Source organism: Hypomesus nipponensis, chromosome 5 (assembly GCF_054491055.1).
Source record: "Hypomesus nipponensis isolate SF chromosome 5, ASM5449105v1, whole genome shotgun sequence".
NCBI lineage: Eukaryota > Metazoa > Chordata > Actinopteri > Osmeriformes > Osmeridae > Hypomesus > Hypomesus nipponensis.
In genome coordinates this window covers 10,424,590-10,451,885 of record NC_140365.1, presented here as the reverse complement: position 1 = coordinate 10,451,885, position 27,296 = coordinate 10,424,590, and the positions used below count along the sequence as shown (strand labels likewise).

Genomic DNA, 27,296 nt, shown 5'->3' with positions numbered 1-27,296 from the left:
TTGTGATCATGTGCTCAACTCTTCAATAACACACAAAACCTTCACAGTAAGTGGTATGGTCTGAGAAAAAAAAATATCAATACAGAAAACAAAACATCAAACCCAGGTCAAGTCATTAGTATTTTATCTAACTAAATGAATGACTATAAAAACAAGAGCATCTCTCAATATTCAGCAGTCCTGTCACACAAATTATAAACATGTAGAATTTATTATAAGGAATATCTGTATTTTTTCTCAGGTGTATCGTTATCCGTCAATAAGAAATCAACTCAACAGCATCAGTAGCTTTAGTTGTAAAGATTTTTTTACAATAAAAAAAATGCTCACTATTTAAAAGGTCATTGTCCATGATCCTGTGTGTTAAAGTGTAGTCTTAAACAGTTTCCTTATCTCAGAAAACATACAAGGGTCGTCGAGCAAAGTTGTTGCTTTATACTGCTGGTGGACCTGCCAGAGGTTGCAATGTGGGGGAAATGAAATGAGGGAAGCCCCTCTGCTCAGCTGTAATAAAGTCTTCCGCTTGAGACACAGTACAGTTCTGAAACCACAGGCTTTATTGAGGCAGATCATACCAACCAACGATCAGAGCTGGGGGTGTGGGGGGGGGGGCAAACCATTAATCATGTAGCAGTAGCGGTAGATTCTTAGTGAAATGGTTAACGTGGACTACAGAAGGAACACAGGTCTGATTATTATGACGGGGGGGGTAACAAATGACTTCATCAATGCAATAATATATATCCTGTATACATCGTTATGTACAAATATGTTCAGTAAATCTCCTTCATTAAGTCTTTGCCGTAAGCAAGTTGAAATTACGAAAAAGGGAAAAAAAACAAAAAAAGGTTAGAGAATGAAAGAGAAATAAGGAGAGAAAGATACATAGATGGTGAGATAGAAATAAAGACGGAAATTCATCTGCTTGTTGCCAAAACAGCAGAGAAGAGTGCAGATCCTTTTGATCCCATTTTACCTGACAGAGAAGTTGTAGATGAAAAAGTGCCTCAGAAGACTACAAACTCCTCTTTGGTTTAGCTAACATGGACAGTCCCATATCTACAGTAGAAACCAGGGATAGACACACACACACACATACATACATACACACACACAGAGGAAGGAAGCTTCAATCCACCATAAACAGTTATTTTGTTATTTACAATCTCTTAGTAGTAATGTTCCTTCACTTCTGAACAGACAAGCTCCAAATCCTCTTGTACAGAAAAAGGCCTTTCATCTCCTTACAGACTGATTTTTATCGTCCTCCATCTCGAACATTTTTTCCCCATCCCCAAACCATTTCATCATACTATTCTGTGGTAGTGATGGTCAGGGGGTTGGGCTTGGGAGAATGTCATTGGGCCAATGAGACAGGTGGAGACTGGAAGGCGGACGGGGGATGCAGTGTCAACCAATAGTATCATGTCTCTGGAAGATGGCTGATGTCAGTCAAGTTGGTGTCATTAAGAATTGCTTTGATGCGATCCAGAGAGTCGGCCTGCCGGATTCGCTCCAATTGGACCTGAGAGAATGAAGAGAACACCGATTGGTTTATTTTGTTGGTCAATAAATTAACACACACACACAACTCTACTGAGAACTACTACACCAATTACTGCTACAACTACTGTGGTAAATCACTATATTCATATTGTCAATGAGTGACTACCTTTTATAGCGTTCACACTTACCAACAATATTTTGGGAACTTTTGAAGAAAGCCACTAAGTAAGTATGCAATATAAAGTTTGTTTTTAAGTGAATGAATACTAGGATTTTCATTTAATCTGTAATTTCTGCATTTTAGCCCACATTACTGATAATGGTGGAATTTTACAAATGTATGTCCACTCTTTCCTTACCTGTGGTTTTTTGTTGAGAAATGGAGTAGACAGTGCCATAAACTGAGCATTCCAATCCCTTCTGATACCGACAGATACTGACACTATCTTTACCAGTGTATTACAGTTGTGTCTTGACAAATAAATCCATTTCAACTGACGTTGTTTCAGTTAACAATACAAAAATTTGCTTTTTCTTGGACACAAAGGTAGTAGCAGTCCACGAATAGCATCATAAAAGGACGCAACAGATCTCAACATTAAAACACATTTCCGAAGAAGATCTCCAGCTATAAACTACACCGGTACAAACAACATTTTGGTTTCAAACGCGCAACCTCGCTGACTCTGACTCTGCCGTTACCTGCAGGGTCTGGGAGAGCTTGACAAAGTCCCTCTGCACCTGCTCACTGACGTCCAGTTCCGTCTGTAACCGCTGGGCTTTGTCCTTCTCATCCAGCGCCTGGCTCTCCAGGGCGGTCTGTCCACCAGCAACACACGCACACGCACCAGACACCCACACACGCGCAAAGGGAGTCAGGTGGCCGAGCGGTTAGGAAATTGGGCTGGTAATCGGAAGGTTGCCAGTTTGATTCCTGGCCGTGCCAAAATGACGTTGTGGCCTTGGGCAAGGCACTTTCACCCTACCTGCCTCGGGGGAATGTCCCTGTACTCACTGTAAGTCGCTCTGGATAAGAGCGTCTGCTAAATGACTACGTGTAAATGTAAACCAATATGAGATGAGGTCAGGCAACCGTCGTCCCAGGGGAGTCAGGCGCCCTCTCACGTGTCAGGAGTTAACAAACGTGTGAGACAGCGGGGGGGGGGGGGGAGATGGTTGTACCTGTATTTGTGTACGTGTTAAACTCTGACCTTGGCTGTGGCGACCTCCTTCATCTGCTCCTCGAGGCTGGTCTTTAGGCTCTGTACGCTCTCCAACGTCCGGCTCCTCTCTGCTAGGTTTCTCTCCAGCTGAGGGGAGCGTCAACGTACTGTCAGCAACCACCCATTTATCAGTGTCCAGTGTATTTATGAATAGCATCGTCACCAAAACATTCTGCTGGAGCCAATTCAACAGCATTCCCCGGGGAAAAAAATGATGGTATGCATTAAAATGTCTTCCTTCTACAATATATGTGTCTGTCTATTCAGCCTTGATTCGACACACTGTCATTTATTTCCCTTTGTCCAAACTCATCAACGTCACAGTGGATCGTATCCACAGAGGTACACTTCCAGTGCCACAGTTAGGGAGAGTAAGTCTGACCGTAAGCTTCCCACCTATGTTGGGGAAAGTGTACCTGCTCTTTCTCTGCCTTCACTCGCTCCAGCTCAGTCTTCAGGCTGGAAAAGGACGCTGGGTAAAAGAAGAGACGGTGATACAGACTTACTACAGAGCCATGACAAAGACCCCAGACATGCGTTCAGGCTTTCTAATGAGGTGCCTGGAAAACTGAGTCTGCAATTCATGAATAATTGATTGGAGAGGCGTGTTGAGGGTGGAGGGGGAGTGGTGCGTGTATGTCTTAGCTCTACAAAGCAATACAACACAAAATGTTTTTTTGATAACAAGTATAAAAATACACCATTACTCTAGTGTAAATAGCATCCTCCAAAACTAGATTAACGATGTATATGTGAATATGAAGTATGTATATATTTGAAGCTACAAGTAAATGTAGAGGCAAATGTAAAGGCATCAAACACGAGTGCAATCACTATGTGCAAAAATATCCAACTCACCAATGTTGATGTTTTTTGTTTACATGTGTAATTATTTAGCGTAAACAACAAACTATTAAAAAGAAATGTCAATTAATTTACCTGTGAAAAGATAACTAATCAAGCCACTATGTTACATCCTATAGGTGGTATTATTAGTGGTATTATTAGCCGTGCACATCAATGGCACAATTTTACAAACCACATATGCCGCTATGTACCATGACTGTTTTTGGTCAATGCACCCTTCATACCCATAATGCACCCTTCATACCCATAATGCACCCTTCATACCCATAATGCACCCTTCATACACATGCCATGTCCAAACATCAAAGTACAAAAGCAAACATGAAAAGCAGTGGATGAGTTTAACTTCCATTCCATCATTAGTCTATCATGTGAAGGTACTAGTGCGCACACACACACACACACACACACACACAGCCAGAGTGGGCTTGTTTCAGAGTGTGTTTTCATACCTTCCAGGATGTCTGAACAACAGTCACCAATGGGGAAGAAAGGAGTGGAGGAAAGAGAGGGACAAAGAATCTTCAGAGTGTGTAAAAACCCAACCTCCCGGAACCCAGTCCAAAAGGTCAAGAGAGGCACCCAAGTTGCATATCGGCCGACAGCGCTCTCCTCCCACCATAACACCGGCATGCCAAGTCCAGCGAACGAAGGCGTCACGGCTCACCTATCTCCTCCTTGCAGCCCTCTATCTCCAGCTGCAGCGTGTCCTCCAGGTTGTCCTTCAGACACTGCTCGGCCTGGATCTGCTCCTTCAGGAACAGGATCTCCGCCTTCAGCTTCTCCTCCAGGTGGTCTGCTGCGGTGCGCACCCCCACCATGTCCTCCCGCAGCTGTAGTACCAGGGGCTGGAGCTCCTGGTCAAAACAGAGGGTCTCTTTTGTCATACAAGAAAAAGATATAGAATGTAATGTGTGGAAGAAATTTAGATTTCCCGCGTGCTTACATTATTCACTAATCAAGAGAACTCGTCATTGGATACTAGTGAGTATGTTCTCATGTAAGCTTGCTATTAATAAGAGTAGATTGTGTCTATGTGTCCGGGTTAATAGATGTTCGAGATCAGGAGAAAGTACTGGCTAAATGTTCCTTGTCATGACTACAAGGAGAGCTCCAACTATGAACTCTCTAGTCTGAGTTGTCATGTGTTGGGAGCTTTGAATCTCTTTCTCTGAGACTGTAGTAACGTCATTACTGCCTGACTGTCACTATCTATGTTTACATTCTTGTGCCCTATAAAAGATGGTCCTCCGGCCTTCAGAGCGGAGAGAGACATGATTGAGACCTAAGCCTGGTGTTGTCATTTATTGTCAGAGGTCTGGTTTTCTCTCCCAATCTGCAGATTGATAAATACTTATCAAAATCCAGAACTCAACTGAACTTAGTCACTCCGTTTATGAAGAGACGGACAAAACACTTTCTTCATCAAATGAAACACACAAATCCGGTCTCTTAGATCCACGCACAAAACACTTTCTTCATCAAATGAAACACACAAATCCGGTCTCTTACATCCACGCACTTCTCTGAAGACACGTGGGGATGGAGCTTTTGCCGCTATGGCACCCGGACTCTGGAATGCTTTGCCAACCGGCATTAGGTTTGCTGAGAATGTTGAGTTTTAAGGGACGAGTGAAGACTCACTTGTTCAGGTTAGCTTTTGAGTCATCTCTGTCTCTGGTCTATTGATCATTTTGATCTGTTTTTATTTATTTGTATTATTAGACTTTTATGTTATATTGACAATGTACATTGTGAAGCACTTTGTGACCCTGTCTGCGAAAAAGCGCCGTATAAATACATTTTACTTGGAGAGAAGAAAAACTCCCCTCTTGGGAGATAGTAAAGAGAAGATTGGATGAGTGGCTGGCCCTTTGCCCCAAACATCTTTGCATGACTCAAGTCTCAGCCTTTATTCACAGCGCCGTGGCTATGATTCATTCTACATTACATTCTCCCCTCCCTCTCCCTCTCCCCTCAACACACACACACACACTGAAAACACAGAGCTCGTACTTGCACGGTGTTGGGTAGTTTAAAGTCTTCTTGCTGCTGGAGGGATGAATGGAGACTGTGTTTGCCCTGTAGGCTCTCGTTGTCTTTCTGCAGCCTGCTCAGCTCCTCTGCCACCTGCTCTCTGGACTGCATCAGCACTGCCTGGGACACAGCACACAAACAACAGCAGATGACGTGTCACTCTCCCGACAGTGGTCAAATCTCTGAACTTTACAGGAGGTGCAAACTTCCTGTGGGAACATTCAAAATGATTAGGGACTATTCAGAAACTAGTGAGAATCATGGGGATTTAATGGAGAATATTGAGAAATGAACACAAAATGGGGATTTTTTTGAGATGCTAAGGCCTGTGTCTACATGTGTTGCAAGAATGAACTGCTCATGTAATGGAAGCATGGAGAGGGCAAGCAGTGAATTGCAATACCACTGAATTTGTACTAGATGGGGGTGTTTTCCCGTGTCAGACTTTTCACATGTACGGTATTAAAAAATAGATATAGTATGTGTATATAAAAATACAGTTTATATACACACACAGTATATACTGTATATAGTGCAACTTAGTTTAATAAGGAGGTGGTTATCGTTTTTGTGTTCATTATTATTAAGTCAAATAATATATTTAGCTTATTGAGGTAATGTACAACGGGAAATATGCAACCGTTTAATTATTTTTCAAGGAACATTTTGCGAATGAAAATTCCCATAGAAACTTTCCAGAAAATTCCTGGAAACTTTTCAACCTCAATTGTAAGTGTATTCTAACCTTAACCGTATCCCTATTCTTCCCCATAATTCTATAAAAAATTTAATTAAATTGTGATTCATTGGGGAAAAATAGGATGACCATCTCGTTGAGCCAGTCAACTGGCCCGATATGTGTTTGACTTGACTCTCTCTCTCTCTCTCTCTCTCTCTCTCTCTTTCTCTGGCAGGAGAGACATCATTTTCACTCAAGTTTCTTGCATCAGTAAATCCCATGCATATGCATAAGATGGGATGTCTTGGATAAATAACTAAATGTAATGTCCAAATGCTTTTGGCTGATAATGCGCCCTGGCTGGATAGGACTGTTCAGAGACTTTGTAAAAGCCTATATTGGGGCTGGTTGTGCTATGGGATAGGTGCTCACCATCTGTTCCTGGGTGTGCCTCTTGGCTTGACTAAAGGCCTGTTGTAGTGTGGTTAGTAGCGTCTCAGATTCCTGCACTTTCTGTACGAGAGCCAAGACCTGGAACAAAACAACCAGTCAGCAACGAGACTCATCACAGTTATATGCAAATTCTTTGTCTCTTCTCCAAAATTGTATATAGAAAGCCTGTTGGCTTGATTTCGAGCAACTCATTCTACATAACAGGCGTAAAACGCATTTAAAAACGACACATGCGACTATGTGTGTGTCGGTTGTACGAGGGGGAACAGACCTTGACAGTGGTTTCCTCGTTGCCCTGTTTGACGGAGTCTTCCAGCTCCTGTTTCTCAGCCATGGTTCTCTCCAGCTGGTCGTTGGCCTGCCGAAGCATCACCTGTAGCTTCTTTACCTGACAGACCCCAGACCGCAGCTATGTGAATGGAACAGGCGGGCACAAAGACTGGCTGGCACAGGGACCAATTGGCACCAAGCTAGTCACCGTTAACAGCGCCAAGTCTATTCCACTACGCCAAATTTGAGGCTGCTGGAATTTCCCAGACAACAAATGGTTTTGACTGCGAACAGATGGCGTGTTTTATCGGCCCAAAATGATTTCGGAACAAAGGTGATTTCTACTATTCCCCCGACACACGCGGCCAATTTCATACTCAGTCGGAAGGCTGAAAGCAGCAATCAAAATGCTACTGTAGCTGAGGGAGGAGAGAGAAAGAGAGAGACCGAAAGAGAGAGTGAGAGTAAGAGAGAGAGAGGGGGCAGGAGAGGTCACCTGATCTCTTGTCTCCGCCTCTTGGCCCTGAATGACCTGCAGCTGTTTCTCATAGTTGGAGCACATGTCGCAGCGTCTTCCCAGTTTCCGGCCCGCGTTCTTCACCTAGCAACAGACGGCCAAGAACGCTCTCAGGAATACGACAAAGTGAATCAAGCCGACAAGAGCACCGACACCCAAAAACAACTCACGGTAGCAAAGAAGTTGTTCCACTATAGCTAGCTTGAAAATGTCAATGCTAAACACAGAATTAAGTCAATGATAGCAAAAACAGCAGTAGTAGACAGGGGAGATGTACATGGGAGATACACAGACACAGTACTCAAATGGTAAACATTTGTGAACCCGTACACATCATATCCTGCACTTTTCCAGAAGAATCTGACAATGGGATTCCTTGGGTAATGGCACGCTACCGGATGTGCAAAGTAACATGTAACGATGAAAACACACGAGAGAACCCCCAACCCTTCTGACAGACCTCTTGCTGGAGCAGGTTCCACTCGCTGTCGCTGACCAGCCGGTACCCCGAGGGGGCCAGGTAAGCCGTGTCGGGGGCATGGGAAATACTGGAGAGCAGCGACGCCGTCTCTTCCTGCTCCGGCGTCATGGCCTTGATGGCCTTCTCCTGGTCCTTCGTCAACAGGAAGTGACCCGCCGTCAGCTGAATGGAGCTGACGGAAACCGTGTCCCCGAAGCCCTCGATCGCCCCGCTGTCCGCGCCCACCAGGGGCCCAAAGTCCGACTCGTCCAGGTGGCTGGCCGACTTGGCTTTGTGGTTGTGGCCCCCGAGGCCCTGCTGCATGCCCTGGAGGGCCCCGGAGCAGGAGCCCAGGCTGTCAGTGGACTGAGCCCGACGGAGGCTGTCCTTGTAGGGGTCCAGGGGCCCCCCGGCCACCACCTCGGTGTCTAAGGAGTACATGGAGCCATGTCCGCTGTGGTTGGTGTGGGGCTAGAGGAGAGGAGATACAGAACAATGGGTCACATATTCAGAACTGTGGCGATTTGCATGAGATTATGTGTAATTTAACAGTCTGTTTAAGAAGTGGGAGAGATAAAAAAATGCCGTTGGGGAGTGCAATACAAGAGGGGCAGTCTAACTTCAAAGTAGCTCTTTGAACTGAATCAATTTAAAGTTTTTGAGGCACTTGTAACACTGCATGTGGTTGAAGTTAAAAACAAAATTAAAGCAGAAAGGCACTCGAGATGATGGCATTCCAGCATTTAACTACTACGTTTTCAGTAGAACGGTTAGCCAGGGTTAACCTTTAAGCATGTCTGTTTCGTCATTACATCCTTGTGGTGTCACTTGAGGTGATTTTAAGACCCTCTCCTATTTGCCATTCAAAAATCAGAGGTCAGAATATGAAGATCTACTGTCCTGGAAGATCCCATATCGGGAGGGGTGAGTATGCATGGTCGGTGGATTCAGGGAACCCTATCTGCCTCACCTCGTCAATGCTGAGGCCGAGGAATGAGTCGTCTAAAGGCTCGGTGAAGTCGCCATCCTCTTCTTGCCTCTCCTTCGTCTGGCTGATCATTTCCTTCTCGTACTCCTCCTGGGGGGGGGGGAGGGGGGATGACGACACACGATGTGTTAAACACACAACTGGAGCCTGACTTGGTGTTTCGTAGCTGTGCACACACACAAACACTCACAATCACACACCAACACACCCACAAAACTTGTCTGGATCTGTAAAACGTGCGCCGAACCTCAAATAACATCAGACAACTGCCACCCTATTTCCATTGTGCCCCTATCTCCCTACAAATGTAATTAACCCCCGTTACGCCCAACCACAACGGCAGCGTTGGCTTCCCCAAAACCAAACCGCATGCTACGATCAGAGCCCAGGGCCAGGGTTGCGACGGGCATCGCGCCAGCATGGGTACCTGGTCCCTCTTCCTCATCTCCTCCACCTGGCGCAGCTGCTCCGAGGAGAGCACACTCTCGATGCGCTGCATGTCCCTCATGAGCAGCCTCTGCGACTCCAGGAACTGGTCGTTGGCCCGCTGCCAGGTGTGCTTCAGCTGGTTGTGCTGCTGGCGCTCCAGCTCCAACAGGTGACACACTGACCCCCCAGACGGAGAGAGATGGAGGAGAGAGAGAGAGGGCGAGGGGGGGAGTGAGAGACGGGGGAGTGAGAGAGGGTGGTGGGAGAGAGAGAGGGGAGGAAGAGTGGTGACGCAGAGAGAGGAGAGAGAAAGGGCGAGGGGGGAGTGAGAGACGGGGGAGTGAGAGAGGGTGGTGGGAGAGAGGGTGGTGAGAGAGAGAGAGGGGAGAAAGAGTGGTGACGCAGAGAGAGGAGAGAGAGAGGGGGCGAGGGGGGGAGTGAGAGACGGGGGAGTGAGAGAGGGTGGTGGGAGAGAGAGGGGAGGAAGAGCGGTGACGCAGAGAGAGGAGAGAGAAAAGGCAGAAAGGAGTGAAAGGGAGGGAGAGGAGAAAAACACAATTTTAGAAAGGGGATGAATATTGCAGGCTAGTTAGGTATTTTTGTTCAATTACTGTGTCACGGCGAACAAAACGGTGAACTTTTAGTTCACGGATTATGTGCGGCACTGCTTAGCACTATTTGTTCATCACTTTGGACAAAAGTGTCAAAAAAAAAAAGAAAAAAGGATGAACTCAAATGTAAGAATTTCAAAGGCGCTAAACTTCCCTCGATGTCCTTGGACAAAACAGGGCATGACGAGTCACCTTCATGAAGTTCTTTGCGTAGTTTCTCGGCGTCCTCCTGCAGGACAGACTTCTGCGTGTTGAGCACGGCCACGTACATCTCCAGATCTGTGCGACACGACTTCTCAGCCTCCAGAACGTGGTTCAGCTCCTTCACCTATAGAGAGAAACCCCACCCAAATAACTGGTAGGTCTTCAGTCCCAAAACCATGTAAAGTGTAAACCTTGTAAAGTGTCCTCTTCCAGCGATTTGGTAGATCTATCAAAAATTATTACTGCTTTTATGACATTGGTTATACTTTTCAGTGTGACTTATGTGTATACAAATGTATGTACGTGTTTGCACCTTGGAAGCCTCCAGTTCCTTCACCCTGTCCTCTGTTGTGGTGAGCTTGGCTTTCAGAGCTGCTATCTCCTGCTCCATAGGCATCACGACTGACCTCAGCTTCTCAGCATCCTCCTGGGCCTGACAGGAGAAATGAAAGACTGTTAACAACTTAAAACAAAATAAAGTCATGAAACAACCCGAGTTTATAACATTATGATATGACTTATGACCTGAGTTAGCATTCTAGTGCTACATTGACATTTCAACAGAAAAACCACACGAGATGGGGATACGTGGTACTTTCTGTCTCAATTTAGATGGCGACCTCCATTTTAGAAACCGGAAGCATCCGCAAGTCCGCCAACGCACCTTTTTCATCTCGTTCTCCAGGTTCTCCTCCTCCTGGCCCTCCGAGAGGCGGCGTCTCAGCTCGGCCATCTCCCTCTCCACGGCCTCCCTGTACTGGGCCCACTGCGCCCTCTCCTGCTCCAAGCGCTGGTGGAACTGCACCTCATACTCGGTCACGGTGTCTAACAGGACAGGGAGAGAGCCTTTACTGGACTGTTTGTTGTTGTTAGCACTGTTTGGTCGTGTCACCCTGCCTGTCCAGCTTGAGATGGGTCAAGTGTTTTTTTCAGGCTTATTGCCGGCTCGCTAGAATGCCAGAACTCAAGCTCTGATGCTGCGTTAACCGCCAATGGTGTATTCTCAGTGTACTGAGTGAGATGATATTCCTGGTTCACATAACTTCCTTCTACAAACCTTATGGGTGATCCTATGGCTTTGAGAGCTTAGTTACCTATGGCCCCATGGGAAAACATAACAGCGACCGAACTTCAGTCGTAACAGTCCATAACATCATCAATTGCCAACGTGGGATGCAGCAATAGGGATAACCAGCCTTAGCTTCTTGGCTGGGCTACCTTTCATGATGGCCTGCAGCGATGCCACCTCCTCTTGCCACTGGCCTTTGACCTGGTCGATAGCCTCCTGCTTGGTGCTCTCTGACACGGTCGCCACCTCCTTGATGTTCTCCATCTCAGCCTGAGCCTGAGTGAGCTGTGTCTGAACGCGACTCAGCTCCGCCTGCGCACCCTCCAGAGATGCCGCCTGCCTCTTCAGCTCCTCTGGGAGAAGAAGAAAATAAAAAGGGGAGGGGGGGGAGACAGAAGTGGAAAAGAGGGAGGTGGGGAGGGAGAAAGAGGAAGCAGGCATGGGATGGAACAAGAGATGCGTGTTGAGTAAAACCGAGAACTGACTCCGTGGCCTGTCAGAAAAAGGAATTCAGACATGATACACTGTCCAAACAACTAAAAATATTTGAACTTCTCTACGCTGAAACGCAACAAAGGCTTTGCTATTTTTCAGTCATTTGGAAAAAATGCTTCACATTTCAGCTTTCTTAACTAGATCCATTCTAAACACTGTATGAGAAAAATTGTATGAATCTATAAGGCAGTTCCATTCCAGTAAATGAGCTAATAAAACCGTATTAAAGACTTACCTTCTTTTGACAGGTAGAGCTCCTTAAACTTGGCCCGTTTCTGGTTGAACTCCAACTCCAGCTGCTGTTTGAGTTTGATGAACTCGGCCCGCTCCTGCTCCAGTGCTGCCACACGCTTCTGGAGCCCCCCTGAAGAACGGTAAAAAGCTCACCTGAGAATACCCGTTTTGGTCTCCATGTTCCTTAACAAGGCTAGCTTAGCAAATGGTCGCTAACTTCGGTAGCTGACTTTGACCCAGGATTAAATAAAAGCAATGAAGGGTTTATTGCCGAGGAGTGAGGGCAATGCTTCACTCATGTGAGCAAGTTTCAGGTGACTAGAAATAGTGTACTTTATGTAAAAACAGCAGCCACCTGTCTATTTCAGTCGGACACTCAGACACTATTTTAACTAGTCACCCCTTGGAAAGGGGAAGTGCATTTTATTTTGCAGTCAGTTTAATCGTTTTTTCAGTTCAGCATACTTGAGCTTAGTTAAGCATGTATGAGAAATAGACAATTGGTTTGAGGCTGTCAATATAACAATTCAGGCAATCAAACAAGACACCTCATTTTGCAAAAAAAAAAAAGTAACTCTCCTGACCACTTATTGCATTAATGTTCATATTAACTAACTCAACAAAAATCTGCTCAAAATATATAAATTAGTTGTTGACCACATTCTAGCAGGTTTCTACTCTGGTCTAGGAACTTGTACCTTTAACCAGATTAGCTTGTGTAAGACAGTTTTGCTGTCTGAAAATCACTTCTTTATTATAAGCCCTTTTCTAGCAGATTTCGAATAGATCCCTTTGATGCGTTACTCAGTCTTTTTTCCCTGTGTAAAATGTAATGCCATTCAGGATCTATTCTAAAGAAGTCTAGCAAATCAGACCATATAGAAATTGTGAAAACCTAGACTAAAGCTTGTCCCAACTGAATCAATAAATGTTATAATGTTACACGTAAAGAGATCTTGACCTGGACTTAATTACACAAATGCTTTACATTGAGGTCAAGAAAAAATAATATAACTACATTGACTAGCTATCTTATGAGGATAGCGCATCCAAATGAGCCATTACTAAAATATCCCCATAGAAAATGAATAGGGCAAAGTGGATTGAAAGAATGATATGCTCACTGGAGTGATGACATGCAGAGAATTGCAGAAACAATTATACGGCTGAGTCTAACAAACTGAAATTATATGAACTGTTCAACATTGCCAATTCACCCACACAATGCAAGCACACTGTATATCAAACTAAACGTATGGATAGACACAATTACATGCATCTGGACTGACATTGCCTGCTAGGAAGCTAAACAGCAAGGATCAATTTGATCAGACTTCCCGGTAGTGCGTGTGGTTAAGGGTCGATCAGAAGCTGGAGAATAGTCGTTTTGGAGTTTCTCTTCACATTAACTGCATAAAGAAACTCCCTGACTGTCATTGTTGTTGTGTTTTGAACTTGACAATGACAGGTAGCTCTCTGGCTAGCGGTTAGCTATCCAACGGATAACAAGCAACCCAAAGGTTACGACAGATCTCCGATCACGCCATAATATGTAGTTAATAAGAACACTGTGCGCATATTGTATGTGGCCTCAAAATGCATGATTTCGTCCCCTGAGAACATAGAGAATAACCACACTACCACCTTTCAGGTAGCATAGCGAATGGGCTATTTTAGCTCGAGGATGCACAGGCCGCTGACCTGGATTAGCTCGAGACCACGCAAGCTACATTACTAATACTTCCAAAAAGAAAATTATGTTTACCGTCATGCTGGGACGGCCGGGCAGATCCCGAGGCCTCCTCGGCCATGGTTTCCTTGGGGTGGATTGCAATAACCGGCGGGGTGAGAGAAAGCTAGGAGTGTCTAAGAAAACAGGCAACTACATGAAAGGCAACGTCATTGGAGATACAGAGCCAACCACGCATGTGCCAACGGGAATATAAGGGAGGAGTTGGGCAACATGGATTGAGTTGATGAGGGATGATGATGATAATGATGATGATTGTATGTATTATAAAGATAATACAATAGTGTAGGCAGGTACCCGATTAAGCTAAGAAGCTTTCTTCTTTCTCTCAGATAATCACACCCAAACACAAATACAGCCGTGGCCAAATGTATTGGGAGCGACATACATTTTGTGTTTGCAAAGCTTGCTGGGCCTTGGCAATATGACAGCTAACATAATTTCAGTAACCAAAGTCATATCACCAATACAGGGGGAAATGTGAACTGGTTCTAGCCAGGTGAAATCACTCTATCATTCTGATTGGATTGTAGGACTGCTGTAAAAGAGGGGGGAATTGCCATTGAAAATGTTTGCCCCCAAAAAAGCTTTTAAAAATATGAAATGTGCCTTATTGTGATTCCAGTATTCTATAGAAACGTGAAAAGATTTTTCTCAAGATTTTCTCAAATACTGAACCAGCAAACTTTGCAAAACACAACATGTGTCATTGCATTGGTGGCCACTGGCCAGTGAACTATTTTGAGGTGGTAGTGGAACATATATAACTTAAATTAAACAAAATATCAGCACCATTGCAATAGATTGGAACACATTTATATAACCGTTTTCACCCCACATATTTTAATATGTAACTAAACACTTCAACTTCAGCCATACATTACATTTACATGTATTCATTTAGCAGACTCTTTTATCCAACGCGACTTCCAAGAGAGAGCTTTACAAAGTGCATAGGTCACTGATAATAACAACATTGCGGGTAGCCAAAACATGAAGCACATATTGTGAACAACCAAAATAAGTGCCATAAGGAAGAACCATAAGAGCATGTACTTTAACAAGTTACAATTAAACAACATGAATCGCTATAAGTGCAAGTGTACTAGTATAAAAGCAAGCAACAGTGAAAAAAAATAAAATAATATTTCACAGCGAGTACAACAATTTAAATCAGTTACCAATAACCAACAAGAGCAACAAGTCTCTAAGCAAGAGTCATTGTGATCCTTGAGGAAACTAGCATTGGGTCCAACAAACCATTCCTAAGTACCGTGGTACTCCCGGAACAAGTGCGTCTTGAGCCTTTTCTTGAAGGTGGGGAGACAGTCAGTGTCTCTGATAGAGGTGAGGAGTTGAGTCCACCACGGGGAGGCCAGACAGGAGAAGAGCTTGTGTTGGGACCGGGCGGTCTTGAGCGGTCGGACCACCAGGCGGTTGTCTGAAGAAGACCGTAGGTGGTGGGTGGGGGTGTAAGGCTGCAGGAGTGACTTGATGTAGTCGGGTGCAGTCCCGTTCACTGCTTGGAAGGTCAGTACCAGGGTCTTCAATCTGATGAGGGCCTTAATGGGTAGCCAGCGGAGGGAGATGAGGAGCGGGGTAACATGGGAGCGTCTGGGTAGATTGTAGACCAGGCGGGCCGCTGCGTTCTGAATCTTCCGAAGAGGGTGGGTTGCGTATGCTGGGAGACCAGCAAGCAGCGAGTAGCAGTAGTCCAACTTGGAGAGGACAAGTGCCCGGACTAGCAGCTGGGTGGAGTGCTCAGACAGGTATCTCCTGATCTTCTGGATGTTGTAGAGGGTGAATCTACATGACCGGGAGACCGCAGCAATGTGGGCCATGAGGGAGAGCTCGTCATCCATGGTAACCCCAAGGTTCCTGGCAGAGGATGAGGGGGTCACCGTTGCAGATCCCAGGGTGATTGAGAGATTGTGGGAGATGGAGGGTTTGGCTGGGATGATGAGAAGTTCTGTTTTGGCGAGGAGGTGTTCAGCTGGAGGTGGTGCTTGGTCATCCAGGCGGAGATGTCTGTTAGGCAGGCCTCAATCCTAGCTGAGACCCCGGATCGGTCGGGGGGAACGACAGGTACAGCTGCGTGTCGTCAGCATAGCAGTGGTAAGAGAAGCCATGGGAGGTGATGATTGATCCAAGTGAGGTGGTGTACAGAGAGAAGGGGAGGGGTCCAAGGACGTAGCCCTGTGGGACACCAGTGGAGAGCTGGCGAGGGCCTGACAGTTTGCCTCCCCAAGAGACCTGGTAGGATCTTCCCGACAGGTAGGATGAGATCCACTGGAGTGCAGTGCCAGTGATGCCCATCTCAAAAAGTCTGGAGAGCGGGATCTGGTGGTTAACCGTATCAAACGCTGCAGAAAGGTCCAGCAGAATGATGACGGATGACCTTGAAGCCGCTCTGGTAGACTGGAGGGCAGTGGTGACTGCCATAGTCCGTTCATTCTCATGGTGCATCCCCACATTTAAGCAGGGTCGCAGCAAGGGGAGGCGGTGAGTTCCAATACATTATCAATCGAATGGAGATTGAGGGGAGCCATGATGAGGAGAGTCAAGGCAATGACAAAATTGTGAAGATGCGGAGCTGCAGAGATGCGGAGCAAGAGAATGGGATTCCGTGTGGCGCAAAGAGGTTGAGAAACATTTTGGGGCTGTGGGGGATTCAACCAAAAGAACCCTATATGGAACATGTGGTGTCCACATTCTTGCCGTCTTTAATTCTCCCAGTGCTGTATAATGTGTTGTATGATTTAAGCCTAAACAAAAACTAAGCCTTAAGCATCCAAGCCATCATCACCCTTTCATTTGTGTATTTTAAAACAGACAATGCAAACAAGGACCAATTAGCTCGTCATTCAGTGAGGCAATGTCAGAAGAACAGGAGAACATTGATCAATGCCATATCTGCAATCAAGGCCTTACACAAGATCAACTCCCTTCATACCCCTTTGTTACACATAACATACACCAGGGCAAAAATCTGGGAGACAATGGCGGGGGGAAGGACTTTCTCATATAGAGTTTTTCTCCTCTGGAACTGACTCTTCATGTTGCAATCAGAGCGGCTGACGTTATCCCTGTGTGAGGCCAAATTAAAAACCTTTAATTTGAGTCACTTCTGGGTTGGATGTGGCTGCTGATCTGTGGACATTTGTGAAGCGCTCTGTGTCACCGCTTGTAAAAAAGGTGTTATGATTACTAGTGTTTATAATTAGTGTAAATATAATTTTGTCATTGTTTTTGTACTCCTAATTGGGAGCTAACACAGCAAATTGTACAATTTGTCCATCCTGCCTACGCCTAGGCCCAAATAGGGTGTGAACACTCAATACAGTCTGAATCAGTGAAGCAAATAGCCGGGTGGGGGCAGGGGTTATGGTAGTCATTTGGACTTCCTTAAAAAAGACTAAAGGGAAATGAGTTGGCTCAAGCAGACCAGACCTCGAGATTAATCATGACCTCAAGAAGAAGCTTCCTGTCATCTACATTTAGCTTTTAACAGAAATATCAACATACCATTAGTTTTTCATTGGATTCCGTACGGTAAGAAAGCTTCTGTCAGTGTGAAGTCCCTTGTGTATTGAGAACACTGTAATGAGGACTAGCACGCATTGTAATGTTGTAATGGACTGTTGTAATTGTTGTGACAACAAAATACATTTTGTGTTTGATGTCATAATATGATTTTTTTGTCACCCAGGTTCAGTAATGCCAACATAATTTTAGCAATTTCTTTCTTTCTTTCTGTCTTCTTTTTTTAATTTATTTTTTTAGCTTGGGGTAGAACAGATAAGCACCAATGCAATCTAGATCTTTGGCATTGACTGGTGCCTTTCTTGCTTTGTGCTGGAAGACTGTAAGAACATGTACATGTCAGGAAGTAATACACTTGACACTTCTAAAATAAGAGTTGCAGCTGTGAGAGGATGCAGTGTCCTCGATAAACATGCAATTAGCATTTGCACAAAACTCTGCTTAAAGAGTTGTTCTGTCACAATGGTAACAGTGAGTTCATGAGAAAAATTCAGATTAAAGTTCATGGGGGTTAAGATACAGGTAAAGGCTACTTGAGTGCTCATCAGCTGTTATGAATAAAAAGGCACACAAGTATGAGACTGTCACTTGTGAGAAACTTGTCAGTTTACAGTAACAGTACAACCTAGCTCATGATAATACAGAACTGGGAAGTGGTCCACCACAAACAACTATTCTTTTTTTCTACAGTTTTTCAAAAATGAAGCCATTGTTTCTTTCCATTCTTTCTGTTGAAAATCAGAAAGTGTATGTACCAATGTCTAAGTGTGTTACAAATGTGTAAGACATTGTGACTGTGAAGCTTGGTTCACGAATGCATGTACAGTATCAAATATCCACATGTACACGGCATATAAACTCTTTCATGACTTTTGGTTCTTGTTTGGTTTGTGTAGACTAAAGCATTGATGGATCAATTCCGAGAATACTTCTGGCTATGGATAATCATTGGAATGATTTCTGTCTCTGTGGTGATTGGGCTCACCTTTTACTTTATCAATAGGTGGATCTCCAAACAAGGTATTTAAACATTATATCCATATAAAAAATAACACTGCAGACACTTTAAAGGCAGGATAGGTAAGTTTTGCGAACCTAGCTATTTTAGCTTGAGATTGAAAGGGCTCAAACCAAAATATCTCACCCCTCCTTTGAAACCCACTTCTCAAAAACACATGAAAATTGCTGGGGTACAGTAGCTAAGCAGACAAACAAGGAGCCCGTCCATTCATTGCATTCGGTCCAAATGCCATCCAATCATTTGTGCTGGTCTGACCTTAATGATTGGTCGTGTTTATTACAGTCGTGCGATGCCCACAGATAGGCCTATAGGATTCATTTACTGTCAAACCTTTAGATTCATTGGTTATCAGGGTGGGAAGTTCATTTCAGCAAATATGACAAAAAGTGCTTCTCAAAATCAACACCTACTCTGCCTTTAAAGTCAATGTTACTTTTAATCAACACCTTAGCACTACAATCCATTACTTTAACACTCTTAGCCTACATAGAGTTATACACTTGACTGTTGTATTAGTTGTTTTAACACAGTGTTGCTCCTCTTTACAGCTGATGTGTTCCAAACAAATTCACCTCCAGATCATACTTCAAATTCCCCCGAATTCTATGTCCAGTAAGTAATTAAAAAATACTCAAAAAATACAACTTTTTTCTTCATCAAAGTTAACACATGGAGGTAATAAAATAAAATGTAGAATAAAACACAGTGTATTCAAATGGTACGGATTTTTAATTCTCTGCTCACACAAAAACGCTAGTCCAGCCACTTTTATGATGTTGGTTCAGGGGCTTTCCATGTAACAAAACGCTTATGGTGCCTTAGTACTGTAGGCTGAGAGAAAGTGACACCGCTCTTAAGTATCCATTTCCTTTTTCCAAAAATGGCTAATCCTACATGTCGCCTACATAGCATGAATGTAACCTCCAAGAATGAGCCGCAGCAAAGTTAGAGAAATATTTCTCTCCGTTCTTTTCTCTCCTTGCCTGGTCAGAAACAACTCGTATCACCCAAAAGACATTGAAAACGATCTGCCTCCTTTACCACCAAGAACACAGTTCGAAACATGTCCAGGTAGGCATTTTCAATACAGGAAACCTGTATTTAGACAACATAACAAGGGTTATGTTATGCAATGTCCACTACTTGACCAAGGCCTGAATCAAATAAAATTATTAGCTGCCAACATATTTCCAATACCACAGTTGCAAACACCAACCCAAGTATTTTTGTTGTTGATGTGTCTCTGTGCTCCACAGAAGCAGACAGCTACGAGAACCTCGCTGACCCACCTGATTATGTGTCCTTGGATGACCAGATTGTGCCTCCTCCGTACATAAAAAAATTGAGTCAGGAGTGTTGCTATGACAAACACAGCGTGTCCTCAGAGGACTACGATGACATCGGGAAGAACGATTGTAACGAGGGTAGACAGAGTGAGGAAGACTATGATGATGTAGGATAAACCTCGGTGGACCTAATGGCCAGGCTTAACCCAGAAACCAGAGAAGTGTCCTGATACAGGTATAGATGACTACAGTTTTCTTTTACCAATTAAAATGGAAAGGGTTAAGTGTAGGCTACAGTCCAAATCATGTTATTTAAAGACACATAATTGAGGGGAAAAGGAATGCTCACATTATTATATCCATCATCTGCTTAACTTAATAATTCATATTAGCTATACTTAATAGTTAGCTATACTTAGTATGTGTGAGCCTATAGTATAAGAATAATATTTAGTGTGATCTGTTCATCATATAGCATGGATTGCAATTGTTTTCAGTATTTCCTCAATGTTGGGATATGTGAAGTCGTATCAGTTAAAGATGCAGTTATTAATATTTGTTGAGGCACTGCACATCAGCTACAGTTGGCAGATCAGCCTACTGTCACCATAACTCAGTAAAACGGTAAGCTAACTGTTTATGTAGTAACACACATCAGCACAAAATGTTTCCTGTAGATAGTGGAAAATGACATTAATTTGGTCTAGTGATGTAGTTGCACTGTAGTTATTTCAACAAAACTTGGAAGCAGCACAGACCATCAGGAGGAATTACTGTCTACTCCCAGTGCTGTACCCTTTTAAGCATTGTGTGCCTCAAAAAACCAGTTTCCTTAACTGGCTTAAAACCAGTTTCCAAGAAATGACAACAGCAGGAATATATTTTCCTTGAATATTGTTTTTTTTCTTGGCTTAGCCATACATTATGTAAACCATACTTACAAGATTTAAATGACACTAAGGTTGCTGTCTTAAAATGTTTGCGTGAGTGGAACACATGTTAAACATTAATTTGATAATTGAGTGGATGGTTACATAAAGGACCAGTGTAACTGTACTATTAATGAACTGGACACTTTACTTCCCTTTCTTTTTCTAAAAAATATACTGTCAATATATATATATATATATATATATATATATATATATATATATATATATATATATATATATATATATATAAAACTGTTACTGCTTAGAGTCTTTAGCCAATATTAAACATTGAAAATGTTATTTTGTTTTAATGACTGAATAGAAATTTGAGATACAAAACAAGAGGGAGTGGCACCAGTGGGCAACTGATCAGTGACTTGAGTGGATAACACTGTCTGGTCAGAAGAGGCCCTGTTCCTCGTCAGATACGATGTTGGTCATGTTGAAGTCAGCGTAGGCAGAATGAGTCCATCAACCTGATGTCATTAGTACTCGGAGCATGTTGGTGTATGATGGAGTGGATTTTCAAAAATGTCTAAAACCCTGTTTTGTTTTTGCTTTGTCATTATGGTTGTGAGTGTGTAGGTTGAAAGGATAAAATAAAAGAAAATCTATTTTAGAATAAAAGCTTGTAATGTGCCCTGTGACAATTCAGTCTTTTTGTTATTCAAATATAGACACTGTACTTCACCCAGTGTTATTTTAGCTACAAAACATAAACAAGCAAAATGTTTAACACTTAAAACACATGCTTGTTTGACAGTGCCATAAGAAATATACAGTCACAAGTATGAAGTGATTGAGAATTCAATTAATAACTGTGCATCTCTGATGTAATTTCCATAATTGATATGCTAAATTAGACCAATTGAAATAATACAAAAAAATATACTCAACAATTATTCTTGCTTGCCACACATTTATTCTTAAAAAAAAAAAAAAAAAGTAAAATGGAAAAACACGAGATCTGACCGGAATTCACCAATTCAATCAGATATCCTTGTCCTCTTGTTTCTGCTCATCTGATTATATTTTCAGAGATAAAGACATACGCCAACAATACAGCCAAAGGTTTGCCCTTCAAAGTCCCCTCTCCCTGTTGTTGCCTCGTCACAGATGGTCTTATGGCAACAGTCCGGCTTTTAGAACAGTCTTTGAGGGGGGTGTAAGCCACATACAGTACACAGACAACCGACGAATCTCCGGAAAGCTCAGGTAGGAGATTGGCCTTCTTCATCCAGAACTATAGTGAAACAAGTTGAATAAAGACCACATAATTTGTCCCCCTAGCCTTCCTTTGAGGGAATGTCCATGAAAGTGATCCTGTAATGATGAGAGGTGCCATGTTAACCCCCGAGGCGCTGGCCCTCGCCCCATCCAAACCCTCCAGGGCGTTCCTCTGGGAGAGGGTTGTAGTTGGCGTCGTCTTCTGGCGTGTCAAACAGCATCTTACTGTGGAGGACAAAATGCAGAAGGATACATTCATATCCCAGTAAAATGTGAAAGGTTGTATGCTAGGTCATATGATTCCTAGGCTATAAGCAACACATTACAAATCAATTCTAATGTTTCTTGAAAAAAAAAAAAATTGAACTACAAATGTGACAATTAAAATCACTTCGATTTTTCCATCAGCGCAAACGGATAGACTGCAACAGAGAAGAACACAAACTCACAGAAATGAAGGAGTCTTGAGCCATCTGCCACCGCCTGGTTGGTTAGGGAACACATCTTCCAGGAAAAAGTATACATGACCTACAGCAATACCTTGAGGAGGAGGGTAAATGACAGTCAACCATCCTCAACACAGACAGAGGCATTTAATCTCATTGAATAGACAGTACAATTGGTTTGCAATGATGCAAAGCCAATTGGAGTGATGTAAATTTCAACCGGTACCTAGTAGATCCACAATGATGGAGTTGCCCAGTAACAGAGAGAATCCCATCAGAACCCAGGGGAGGAAAGGTGCCTGGAAGTTCAGCAGGCCAAAGAAGTTCATGCGGACATTGGGGTTACGTCTGCTCCACACGTACACTAGCATGATAGTAAAGGCTTGGCCCAAGAACACTAGACTCACAAAAGTGCCAAATATCTGTGATGATATTAAGAAGATTAATGTGAATAGATTATGATGTGTAGAAAAAGGCTATATAGGCTGTCTTAATTTAACATTATCTAACATTAAACAACAAAGGAAAACACGTACAAGGATCACAACCAAAACTACAGCAGGTGACTTGGTCATAATCACATATTTTACTCATATTTGTATTAAAACAGGAAATAAAAGTTTAAATTTCTCCTTTTAAAATCAATACATAAATTATATAGCCTAAACCCAGCACATAAACCCATGTGTCAATCTATAGAAAGCCTATCTAATTGAATCTAATTCACTTACAGTGACAATTAATTATATTGAAACAAGATAAGGGTAAAAGGATACAGTCATCAGAAGGCCACCAAAGAGGAACATGAAGACGAAATCAGCAGTGCGACCCCTGAAAGAACCCTCCTCCAGCATACGACAATATCGATATCTGAAAGTCACGCTTAAGGACATCTCTCCACAATAAAGCAACTGGTAGTTCATCTACCAGAACAGGGGCCTAATTCACAACAAATACAGTATACTATTTCCTTGTGAAAATGGAGGACCTGTGACAAAAAGTCTGTGTGGATAACTTTGTATACATGTGTACAACAACCACAAAACAAACACAACACATGCAAATGCAAGTTTCAAAGAGGCATGTGACTGAAAGGATACAAAAATATCATATTGAAAAGGAAGTTGAAGCCAACTGGGCCGAAAAATAGAAAGTTGGTTATGATTCGCCATACCTTGGAGAGAGAAGCAAATTGAAGTCAAGTCTTGGAACTGCATGTAGAAAATCTGTAAACCTAGCCTAACATCTGAAGATGTATAGTGAAGGAGGGAGTATAGATCAAGTATTACAAATGTAGACTATACTTCATTAAGTTGGTTCTGTTTTGGGGCACAAAATTAGTCATGTTAGTGATTAGTCATGTCTATGGACCTCATTGACTACTGTAAAAAATATATATGTATATGAGCTATATATGTATATGTATGAATATATGAGCTACTAATATGTCAAAATTACATTAAATTCTGATTGAGCACATTTGTCCAAACTGAAACCACAAGACATTCTAAACAAAAATTCTAAACTGAAAATAAACTACCTCCATCAAAACAGACAACTTACTCCAACAACATATTTTTTTAATTATTCATTATAAAGTCGCCCAATAAATATTAACGAGAAGTGTATTCATACTTTAACACAATAAACTTGAATAAATGTTGCCATTTGCTAATGCTATAATTATAATGTGTACCAATAAAATCAAAAACAAATTACTACATGGGCTGTGTTCATTATTTTCTAACACTGAGATAACTTAAGCAGAATGTCACTGAAGGCCATGACATATATGCAGATATTTTCTTGCCATTTGCAGTGCATGTGATTTTTTATGACATAAAATAATACTTTTAGACTCATTTATCATGTCATGATAATGATGAATGGCATCTCTGTTTCAAATATCCCAGCAACAGGGGAATACTGTAATTCAGACTAATGACAACATTATCTCCAAAGAAACTGCCTATGAAATGTATAATGTCTAGGACTTTCATGGAACCTCAAGTTTTCGAAAAAGCTTTTCATTTCCTTAAAATGATTCAACTCGTTTGTGTCACTAATTCGAGTATTGCTTACTCACCTGATAATTCCTTAGTATCAAATCTGGATTGAAGTATAGTTGGAAAGGTGTGATGAGTTCTAGTTGCTACGGGAGAAAGAGCAGCATTATAAAGAAAATAACGCAAGATATATTTTTGTCCATATTCAAAAAAATGTTACAAAGAGTTACCCTTTTCGAATAAAACAGAACCTAGAATAATCTGCACAACATTTGTACAGTACGTAGTTAGTTCTAGCTCAATAACTTGCTGAACTGCTGCCGGGTGAGACTCTAAATATCAAGAGCCAACAACCAAGAGACTTTGCTAACTAGCAAGTCTGTCGATCAAGACGCAAATGTGATGCACTACAGTACGAGGTTGTGACAGCTCAGCATTCATTACCCTGATGAGCTAGTTGTCTCCATGAATGATTCGAAATCGGTTTGCCGATATAAGTAGAGCTAGCTGTTAAGATAGACTAGCAAACCATTAGCCTAACTAGCAATACCTAGCTGCTGTGCTGTTTTGCTGAGCTGACAGCTACTAGCAAACTTACATGAAGGAGACTGACACTAGCGGCTTGTCATCAGTGACATAAACATGACTAGTGAGATAAATATATTCAACAAATTGTTTCTTACCACTGCAGCGGTTGTGAGAACACATGCGGTTGTGTATGCCCTAGTAACAACAGGAATTTGTAAATATTCCTGCTGAAATGTCTGGTAAGCCATCTTGGAACAACTCAGACACTTCCGGCACTTGCTTGACACGTCACCACAAGAGCAATGGCGTAGCATAGAGTGATCTGTTATTGGCTAGATAGCTTTTGTTTATGTTTAGTGAGCGAACCAGATATATGTCACTCAAAGGCCAAAACTGACTGTGAAAGGATGTCAGAATTCGATTGGTCCGCGTCAATGTTTTCAGCGAATAATAATTAGGGGCGGGCCATCTATTTCTTCCATCTTTGACTATTCATTTTTGTTTACTGTAGTGGACCTTGGTGTTAGTATCTTCTTTTTTGTTTGTTTTAAACGTGTAACTATAATTTATAGTTAACTAACAGAAATAAACACTGTTTGTTAAAAATTGTAATGTATATTAAATGTTTAAAAGGTTTATAAGGATTCCAACCAATCATTTATAGCCTTCTTAGTTGTTTTCAGATGTGTTCCTTCTCAGGCAAGAAACTCCACCAGGTCCATGTCTTTGCATGGGTTATCTTTACGTTTTAGTATACCTCTTAATATGCTTGCAGTTTTATAATGTGCTGTGTTACTTTTTTCGTTTTAGTGTTAGCCTACGTCTTCCTGAACAGTTGGTGGCGCAAGCGCGTAGAGTCACAATTAATTTACTTTTACAGCAAAACAATAAAACATGGCGCGGGAATTTCAGTAGCTGCGATCCTCGGAATTTCGAGTTGATGATGGACAAGAACCGAGTTGGTGAAGGTAAAGGCGCGTGTTCATAGATTTTCAAGAACCTTTCAAAAAATAAAATGTCTAAAAATGTTAAATGTTTCCATATTATCTCGTATGCAGCAGTATTTAACACTACGTAACCCATTCATGAATCGTTCCTGCCTGGAGCCTGGCTCCTACTACTAGTCATGCCAAGATTGCAATGCTAGCTAGCTAGTCAACTACCACATCAGCATCATTGCTCTCCGAACAAGTTGGTCTAGCAACAACAACAAAAAAGTTGGCTGGCTGGCCGGCCAGCTAACTAGTCTCTGGATTACTAGCTAGTAGATAATACTACAGCTCTTTGTAAAATAATAACTATTAACAGCAGGGACTAGAGTAGAATGACTACCGGAACAGTGGTTCTGTTGGCTGAAGTTAAGTTTGCATGGCCGACTGTCCATCAATTTAGTAATCTTGTTAACTTTTCAATAGTTGACAAATGTTTATACTTATGTAGATTGTAATATATTCATATTGATGCATCTAACAAGAAAATGTAACATTTTGCATCGTTTTTTTTCAGAGGGGGTTGTGTCTCCCCCATCTCTTCGTCTGTATGAAGCACAGTTCTTTGGATTCACCCCTCAAACCTGCATGTTCAGAATCTACAGTGCTTTTCGAGACTGCCTATACGAAGTGCTGCTTGTCGTTGAGGAAGTGTGTGTAAGAAATGTAAGTGGAACTGAACCCAATGAAGATCTTCGTCTAAGGGCGAGGAAATGCACCCAAAAGCTGCAACTGTTCCTCCAAAAGCGTTTCGAACGCTTATCAGGCCGCATGGAAACTCAATTGCTCAATAACGTCTTTTCAGTTCCGCCTAATGTGTTGTTACCAGATGACAAGCCACATCAAAGATTCACTGAAGGTTTGCCAGAGGTTCTGAAGCTAGAGTCATGCCTGGCTGAACTGCACCATTCATATCAAGCAGAGGTTTGTGCCCAGCAAGCCTTGTTAGCTGAGCTGGAGGAGCAGAGAGAGGTTCAGGAGCAGCTGGATGGAATACTGAGGTGGATTGGGGAGCTGCAGGCTACTTGGCTGAAGGAGGGAATGGGCAGCTTCCATGACAGTTTCCGGGTCATGGTGCAGTCGGTCAAGAAACTGCAGGATGTCATTGGAGAGATAAGTAAGAAAAGCAGAGAATTGGATGAAGGCTAATACATGGGATGGGACCTCTTTGGCATAAAGACAACAAATATTGTCAGGTCCTTCTCAAATCTGAATAGTACTAACAATTGTTCGGTCAAATTGAATTGGAGCTTGTAACCTAATTAATGGAAAAACACGACCTGATTTTTGTTGGTATGAGTAGGCCTTTTGATGTGTACATTTTTATAGGTGCTTTGTATACATTTATGGACTGGATCTAATCACCACAAGGGGGAAGCATTGTATTATAATTGAAAATAAAGGCAGGCTGTCTGCTGTTGGACCACTATGCATTTGTAAATAAACATGTTTTTTGATATATATATATATATTTTTTTACATTCTTTGTACCATAATACTTCCTATACTACATTGAACGTATATAT

General features: G+C 42.5%; 4 protein-coding genes across 6 annotated transcripts; 2 read left to right on the top strand and 2 right to left on the bottom strand.

The window, feature by feature from the left end:
- Nucleotides 1-534: 534 nt before the first annotated feature.
- On the bottom strand, nucleotides 535-13,954 carry rabep1 (rabaptin, RAB GTPase binding effector protein 1). 3 transcript variants are annotated; one of them, XM_084698326.1, is made up of 19 exons: nucleotides 13,808-13,954; nucleotides 12,044-12,172; nucleotides 11,463-11,666; nucleotides 10,909-11,069; nucleotides 10,558-10,677; nucleotides 10,233-10,368; nucleotides 9,428-9,606; nucleotides 8,983-9,090; nucleotides 8,013-8,483; nucleotides 7,532-7,636; nucleotides 7,037-7,153; nucleotides 6,745-6,843; nucleotides 5,613-5,753; nucleotides 4,264-4,453; nucleotides 4,049-4,060; nucleotides 3,146-3,201; nucleotides 2,718-2,816; nucleotides 2,209-2,325; nucleotides 535-1,525 (listed from the first exon to the last, which is right to left on the bottom strand). In XM_084698326.1, exons 1-19 carry the CDS (start codon nucleotides 13,851-13,853, stop codon nucleotides 1,424-1,426), a joined length of 2,592 nt encoding a protein of 863 aa, XP_084554452.1. In that variant the 5' UTR covers nucleotides 13,854-13,954; the 3' UTR covers nucleotides 535-1,423. The 3 variants fall into 3 exon arrangements, with proteins under 3 accessions (XP_084554452.1, XP_084554454.1, XP_084554453.1); XM_084698328.1 differs by lacking the exon at nucleotides 2,209-2,325; XM_084698327.1 differs by lacking the exon at nucleotides 4,049-4,060.
- A 3,289-nt stretch (nucleotides 13,955-17,243) lies between these two features.
- Nucleotides 17,244-20,745, top strand: scimp (SLP adaptor and CSK interacting membrane protein). The gene is made up of 5 exons (XM_084698595.1): nucleotides 17,244-17,344; nucleotides 18,232-18,355; nucleotides 18,905-18,968; nucleotides 19,348-19,427; nucleotides 19,613-20,745. Exons 2-5 carry the CDS (start codon nucleotides 18,244-18,246, stop codon nucleotides 19,816-19,818), a joined length of 462 nt encoding a protein of 153 aa, XP_084554721.1. The 5' UTR covers nucleotides 17,244-17,344; nucleotides 18,232-18,243; the 3' UTR covers nucleotides 19,819-20,745.
- A 728-nt stretch (nucleotides 20,746-21,473) lies between these two features.
- derl2 (derlin 2) lies at nucleotides 21,474-25,078 on the bottom strand. Its single transcript, XM_084698215.1, has 7 exons — nucleotides 24,937-25,078; nucleotides 24,334-24,399; nucleotides 23,348-23,421; nucleotides 23,024-23,117; nucleotides 22,474-22,669; nucleotides 22,251-22,341; nucleotides 21,474-22,026 (listed from the first exon to the last, which is right to left on the bottom strand). Exons 1-7 carry the CDS (start codon nucleotides 25,027-25,029, stop codon nucleotides 21,921-21,923), a joined length of 720 nt encoding a protein of 239 aa, XP_084554341.1. The 5' UTR covers nucleotides 25,030-25,078; the 3' UTR covers nucleotides 21,474-21,920.
- Nucleotides 25,079-25,661: 583 nt separating this feature from the next.
- On the top strand, nucleotides 25,662-27,233 carry mis12 (MIS12 kinetochore complex component). Its single transcript, XM_084698216.1, has 2 exons — nucleotides 25,662-25,749; nucleotides 26,288-27,233. Exons 1-2 carry the CDS (start codon nucleotides 25,722-25,724, stop codon nucleotides 26,917-26,919), a joined length of 660 nt encoding a protein of 219 aa, XP_084554342.1. The 5' UTR covers nucleotides 25,662-25,721; the 3' UTR covers nucleotides 26,920-27,233.
- The last annotated feature ends 63 nt before the right edge of the window (nucleotides 27,234-27,296 follow it).

Coding starts and splice junctions, on each gene's coding strand:
- rabep1 (XM_084698326.1), bottom strand. CDS start 13,853: ATGGCCGAGGAGGCCTCGGGATCTGCCCGGCCGTCCCAGCATGACG. Junction 12,173..13,807: donor CCGGCCGTCCCAGCATGACG/GTAAACATAATT, acceptor ACCGTTCTTCAG/GGGGGCTCCAGAAGCGTGTG. Junction 10,369..10,557: donor AGGAACTGGAGGCTTCCAAG/GTGCAAACACGT, acceptor TTCTCTCTATAG/GTGAAGGAGCTGAACCACGT.
- mis12 (XM_084698216.1), top strand. CDS start 25,722: ATGATGGACAAGAACCGAGTTGGTGAAG. Junction 25,750..26,287: donor CAAGAACCGAGTTGGTGAAG/GTAAAGGCGCGT, acceptor GTTTTTTTTCAG/AGGGGGTTGTGTCTCCCCCA.
- derl2 (XM_084698215.1), bottom strand. CDS start 25,029: ATGGCTTACCAGACATTTCAGCAGGAATATTTACAAATTCCTGTTGTT. Junction 23,118..23,347: donor CTTTTCAATATGATATTTTT/GTATCCTTTCAG, acceptor CGTGACTTTCAG/ATATCGATATTGTCGTATGC. Junction 22,027..22,250: donor CTCAAGACTCCTTCATTTCT/GTGAGTTTGTGT, acceptor TGTCCTCCACAG/TAAGATGCTGTTTGACACGC.
- scimp (XM_084698595.1), top strand. CDS start 18,244: ATGGATCAATTCCGAGAATACTTCTGGCTATGGATAATCATTGGAATG. Junction 18,969..19,347: donor TCCCCCGAATTCTATGTCCA/GTAAGTAATTAA, acceptor TTGCCTGGTCAG/AAACAACTCGTATCACCCAA. Junction 19,428..19,612: donor ACAGTTCGAAACATGTCCAG/GTAGGCATTTTC, acceptor TGTGCTCCACAG/AAGCAGACAGCTACGAGAAC.